The sequence below is a fragment of the Carettochelys insculpta genome, chromosome 15, assembly GCF_033958435.1.
Source record: "Carettochelys insculpta isolate YL-2023 chromosome 15, ASM3395843v1, whole genome shotgun sequence".
Taxonomy (NCBI): domain Eukaryota; kingdom Metazoa; phylum Chordata; order Testudines; family Carettochelyidae; genus Carettochelys; species Carettochelys insculpta.
In genome coordinates this window covers 15,561,180-15,567,549 of record NC_134151.1, presented here as the reverse complement: position 1 = coordinate 15,567,549, position 6,370 = coordinate 15,561,180, and the positions used below count along the sequence as shown (strand labels likewise).

The following is a 6,370-nucleotide window of genomic DNA, read 5'->3' as shown; positions in this document are numbered from 1 at the left end:
ACTCATATAGAGGGCTGGGTATCAATGCAGTAGATTATAAAAATGCAAGACTGCCCCCCCACTCCCTCCCCCAAGAAAACACACAAAACTTAAGTGAGGCAGAATTACAACACTAAATCTAAAATGATTTAGAAAGAAATCTGACTTTTTGCTTAACAAATGGCCTTGAAATTGTCTTTAAAAAAACTGGGGTGTTCATTTTAGACTGAATTAACAAGGCAATTTTTTAAAAAAATCTCATTTCCTTAGAGAAAGTTTTTAGTTTTTAATGAACTTGTAAACAAAAAAGCTCCCATTTCAAAATAAAAACAAAGTCCCAGATCATATAGGTGTTTACAGTGATTACATTTATCTAAGCAACTTACATACAGGTTCAGTTGTAAGATGTTAACTAAATTTCTGTGACAGGTATGCTGTTTTTCCTTTTATACCAAGAACATTATAGAGTTAATGCAGAGTCCTAAAGATTATCTAGTAGTCACTAAGTTTCTCTTAAGTCTTCACTTTAGATGCTGTTATTTCTAGCACACGTAAGCAGGCAGTCTTTCATACGCTTAAAAACTGGAATCTTTGGTTACTACCACGTCAGCTGGCTTGGTATGTTGCACATAGAAGCCAACAATTTTAAGAATGTTTTAAGTGTATAACTGTCAAAACCCAGGGAGGAATAACTAGAAAGAGTGCACAGTTGTGAGCATTTACAATTATCACAACTGTTGCTGAAGACTGTTCATGCCATTCTTCCAAAACAATGAGATCTCATAAGCAGTGTAGTTCAAAGTAAAAAGGTAACAAAAATTGGCATATGCACAATTTTCTCCATCATTGCATCAACCATTTAGTTAACTTTTCCACTTGAAAAAAATGTAATAGAAAACCGGACACCATGTTTCACTCTCTCAGTATTTCACAATTACAGATGCTGCTGCAACTCAAAGTGCAGCATCACCAGCACTGCTCAGAGCCAGTTTATACTGAAATTAAGTTCTTGACACCAAGTAAATGGTTGCCCACAACCACTGGCAAGAGTACGTATGAACTAAAATTTCTAGGATTTGGGGAGTGACGAGTCCTGCTCCAACCTGCTCTGCTTCAGTTTGTTCCTCTCTTCATACTCAGAAACCTGGAAGATAAACAAAGGCAGCTTACTGCGATTTGAAAAGGAAAGGAACAGCTTCTCGGATGGCAGGGGTTAATCACAAATAGCTATGGTAATTTTCAGGGCAAATGGTCCACTTAGAACTATAGGGTCCCTGCCTTCCTTCGCTAAAGTTAAACATGGGTTGACTGATCACTGCTCCTAATCAACACAGCATGGATGTAAATGTATAGCAGCAGTACACATCTGCACTAAACAGATGCAAAGGACCTGAATGGGAATTCTGAGTTTGGTAGCCAGCCATGTAATTTAAGAACAAGATGTGTTCTTCCCACTAGGAAACGTGATGTAATTTCAGAGAGTTCTTTTCTGTTGGCCTATGATACCCTGTGTGTGTTTACTTTGCACAAAGTCACCTCTGGTCCCTGGATGGCATGCACTGTTTGATGGGCACAAAGTGGCAGACAGTGGATTTTCATAACTCACCCCCATAAGGTGTCATTTTGGTATCCCAAAGCCTTTAAAAGGTGACCCGCAAGTATTTTAAAGTTGGATTTACAGCTATTATTTCACTAGCGAGAAAAGCCTGAAAGGTTATTTTCATTTCTAACCTTCAGAAATGCCTGACTTTAGAGTGAAATTTGAACGTTAATGATTTACTGAAGGGACTACATCACTTAAACTTTAGACAAATATTAAAACCAGAATTTTAAGACCAGTGATTTAAAAAAATCCCTTTCCTTCTAACTGCTTAGCTTTTAACTCATGTCACGATTTCACTAGCTATGTAGTCAGACCCTTCCAGAATAGAGCACCTAGATTTTTGATGGAAACAAGCCAAAATGCTTTATGACCAGTAAAGCAAACTTCACTTAAAGACAAAAGTGATTAGAGTCCAAGATTCCTTTCTTCTTGGCAGCCCTGCACCTACCTAGGGACAGCCCTGCAAACAGCCGTGTTTTTCGTTCAAACACAAGTCCAAATGACATACTTTGTTCCAAATCATTACCCAATGTCAGGAGTCGGAGGCGTAGGAAGTGCAAGATTCTGGTGTCCCGTTGCTAGAGAGGGGTGTGGGGGCAGATGGCAGCCAGGGGGTTGGTGGACAGAATCCCAATGGGCTTCATGCAAGCCACCACTGCCCTAGACAATGTCACTGTTCTATATGCACGCTTATTAAATGTTCAGTGTTATCTTAATGCTGACCTGCCAGCAAGTTAGTGAACCAATTGACCAATATCATAATTACTTCTTTTGTCACCTATGGTTTGAGGTGCATGGGAGAAAGCATTCTGAGATGTACTTTGCTAAATATGACTATTTTTTCCAGTGTATCAGAATGTATAGTAGACTGCACCTAATCTGAAAAACATCTCTTCCCCTCCCGACCAGCACCAATCAGAAAGAGGTCTCGTGCTGTGAAGTCTACAAGCCCCATCAATACTTCCTTTAGCAACATACAAGGATTAGAGGAATTACTGAGGAAGGAGTGAAAAAGAGTACAAAGTAAGTGCTGCCACCACAAAGCTACTTCTGGTAGTTGGATTCTTCAACCATGGGATGCCGTAATTTAATATTTTCAGAGTAACTGCACATTTAATATGCTAATTTTTGCTCATAATTTGAGCAGAGTGGATATGACTTAATCAGTTTGACATAAGTGCACTCTTATTGGTTAGAACCTTAATCATTCTTCACAATCCAGGTTTCATTTTTAGAAGGTACACTATGCATTTTTAAACAGTGATTTTTTTTAATGAAGAGTTTTCAGGTCAATTTTGCAGCTATAATCAGAAAATGAGTGTTTGGTTACTTCATTTACCAAAAATAATCAAAGCAGATATTTATGAAGTCATTGGGAAGTGAACTACTACTATTTGGAGGATTTTCTTGCCATGCTGTATTCGGGAAAAAAAAAAAAAAAAAAATCACCAGATGGACATTTAAATTTGTTTTATTTAACTAAATTTCTCTTCAACAGCAAACATTTTAACAAAGCAAACGTGATTTTTAAAAATTTAGTTAAACATTCAAGTTTTAAAATCAAGTGTTAAAATTGTTTAAAATAGTTAAATTTAAAAAAAAAAAAAAAAAAAAAAAAAGACTGCTAGCCAGGTCAGCCTGAGAAACTTAATACTGGCTTCTGCGGCTAAACTTTATCATCTTCAGCTTCACTTTCCTGTTTTGTTCAAAACTTGGACAAGACAGACAAGCTTCTCTGCTTTTTCAGGTCCCAAATGATTTCTCAGTTTGGACTGACCAGACAAAAAAGCAGTCCTGTAGCACTTCAAACACTAATAAGATAGCTTATTAGGTGGTAAGCTCATCACCTAATAAATTGTTTTGTTAGTCTTTAAAGTGTTAGAAGACTGCTTTTTAGTTTGGAATCAATTAGTCCAAAGAAGAATATATTCTTTCTGAACTGCTCCCGCTGTTAAAAGTGAAATCACCACTTCAACAGTGGCTGAATTCAAGTGCCTCAGTGAAAACATTATTAAAACATTAGGCAGCATTACGGAAGGATGACTGCTGGATGTCGATGCCATAGCGAACTCCTCTTCTTGAGCAGAGGAGTTTTGACTCAGGTACCAAGAATATTTGCAAGACAATGAGCTGGAGATAGATAGTTTGCCTCATTTTTTAAATGCTGGTAATTTAACTCTGTCATTCCATGTCTCTCTCAAGATCTCACTCAGTTCCTTCCATGTTTCAAAAGCATCACCAACAGAATGGCTATTTCCCTGCCTTTTGTTCAAGGCTACAGAAATAAGCTTCAGGATACTCAGCAGGTGTTCAATATTTCTCCTAAGCCCAATGTTCAGAACGCAGGCTGTGAAAGTGCCATCTATTTTTTCCATGATTTTGTTCACAAACTGTCAGATTAGACCAATTCATACAGTGCTCAAGACCATCCACTACTAAGCTCCATCACTCATCTTGCAGGAGAGTTAAATTGGTTCCTCCCACTTTTTTCCTGAGCAGCTGCTTCCAAGTGGTTATGTTAAGTATTTTACAATTTCAACAACGACAACATAAGCGTTTATTTCTCGAATGCTGACATCTTTGGCTAGAAGATGCATAAAATGAGCACTGCAACTGTAGGTTATTAGCTTGGGACTCTACTCGACTTCTTCTCATCTTGGACACATTTACAACATTGTGACCAAGTCGCATACTAGACATTTGATTCCCTCCCCCCCCTCCCACCACACACAGTTTGGTGTACTTTTATTGCTTGTAAAGTAAGGATTCTGTAAGTATTCTGCTGTGTCTGCACATTTCCTGATGCATCAATTGTTTCCATCAGGAAGACACTCCCTTCTGTTGTCACACAAGTACAAACAAAAGGATCATTGTGGACATTGTTCCACCCATCAAGACTCAGGTTAGCTAGACTTTTTGCACATTGCTCAATTTCTTTCATACATTTTTATCCAGCAATTTGCCTGTGACATCTGCTCTGTTGGGTGAGCCATACCCTGGCCTTTACCACAACCACATTAATGAAGTGTGGGTTCTGAATCAAAGTCATCTTGCAGAAACTGGGCAATTCTTCAATTATCTTTTTCTAATTTGCTGGTTCTTATCCAAACTTGTCTATGGATGTTTCTGGATGATGGAATTTTTCTTTTTGCTACAGGTGATATACGATAGCTGTGAGACATACATGATGTGACAAACATTATCACTGGCAGATAGCTCCAACTGCAGAAAATTATGATGATCTTGAACACAGATAATCTTCAGAATCCTGTTATGTTGAGAATGGAACCCCCTAAACAAAATAAGTCAATGTAGTTTAATTACCATCATAGTGCTCATTTAGTATTACTCACTACATTCATGGACACTAAATATTAAAGGTGAAATGTTAAAGGGAAGATGTTTTTTGGTCTTCCCCCCGCCACCCTCATCACAACTGCATAACATAGTACCGCAGAGTAACAACTGTATTTTTTGCTTGAACATGAAATTCAAGACTGGGGTCCGTGGAAAAAATAAATAAATGTGATAACAGAAAATAAGTTTTAATTAAATTGCAAAGCTACAATTACTATTATTAATTACTGCCCACAAATCTATGTTGTGGTTGCCTTTTTCATTTAATGAAGTATAGACAGCAGCTTGAATTGACTTTGATAGGGGTCTGTGAATGGTTTGGGTGAGTGACTGGGGGTCTACGCTAGTGAAAAGGTTAGGAACCACACGTCTAGAAAAATGAAAAATGTTTACCTGAAGATCCTGCATGTTCAGACACGTTCCTTTCATCATCTTCAATGCAGCTGCCTCTTGGTAAGGAACACTTCTCATGAGGTTGTTTCATTTCAGCAACCAAGCCTGTATTTCTTTGTTGCACTGCTTGCACTTTGCATGCATGCCTGTCTTATCCACAGGTAGAGGAACTTGATTAAAATATTCCCAACTGGGTCTCTTACAGCCTGCTGCCATTACACATTTCCCCCTTCTAGGGAGAGAACACTACAGCAGACCTCAATATCAATGGATGCTACATTCAGAAAGACCTTAAAAACTTTTGGAATATGATGCTCAAAGTTCCACGTTTGTTTCTACTGGCCCTCCCCTTTTCACATTCATCTCTAGACTTCTTGCCCAGATCTATTCCAACCCCCCAAAAAAATCTTCTATTCATTGAACTTTTTGAAAGCCCTCGTCTCTCTAAACAAAGATACAAGTTCAGTCTGTACACACAAATTTGAAGAGGGACAATAAGGACGAGGTCTGTTCCTTGTTTCTATATGCAGGTTGAACCTCTCTAGTCCGGTGCCCTCAGAACTTGACCAGCACCGAATGAGAGAATTTGCTTGACCACAGGAGGTCAGTATTATTTAACACATTACCAACACTTCCATTGCTTACAGAGCTTCTAGACTGAGCAATGAGCCCCACTGGGTAGCTAGAAAGATTAACCCATCAGATTGGGTCCCTAATCCATTAGCTAGCAGAACTCATTTACAAAACTTTTAAGCATTACAGCTGCATATACACCAGCAAGTTCTTTTGAGAGTTTTTTTTTTTTTTTTTTTTTTTTTTAAAAAGGGACTCTTTTGAAAGATCCTACGGAGCAGCTACACACAAAAAGCGCTTTTTCAACAGTAAGTTGAAAAAGAATGTAGTGCTCCTTTCGAATGCACTCTTCTACACTCCTTTCAGGAGGAACGCCTTCTTTTGAAAGCTTCTTTAGAAAGAAAACACGCGCGCGCGTCTTTCTAAAGAGCAGTCCTCAGGGCACCTGATTTTTTTTTCCCCTAA

General features: G+C 38.4%; 1 protein-coding gene across 3 annotated transcripts in view; it reads right to left on the bottom strand.

Annotated features, from left to right (window-relative positions):
• Nucleotides 1–326: 326 nt before the first annotated feature.
• Nucleotides 327–6,370, bottom strand: part of CSNK1A1 (casein kinase 1 alpha 1) — a 46,164-nt gene continuing 40,120 nt past the window's right edge. For all 3 annotated transcript variants that reach the window (XM_075009588.1, XM_075009590.1, XM_075009591.1), the window contains one exon: nucleotides 327–1,123. In XM_075009588.1, coding sequence (XP_074865689.1) covers nucleotides 1,116–1,123 — 8 coding nt within the window. In that variant the 3' untranslated portion in view covers nucleotides 327–1,115. The remainder of the gene's footprint in view (nucleotides 1,124–6,370) is intronic.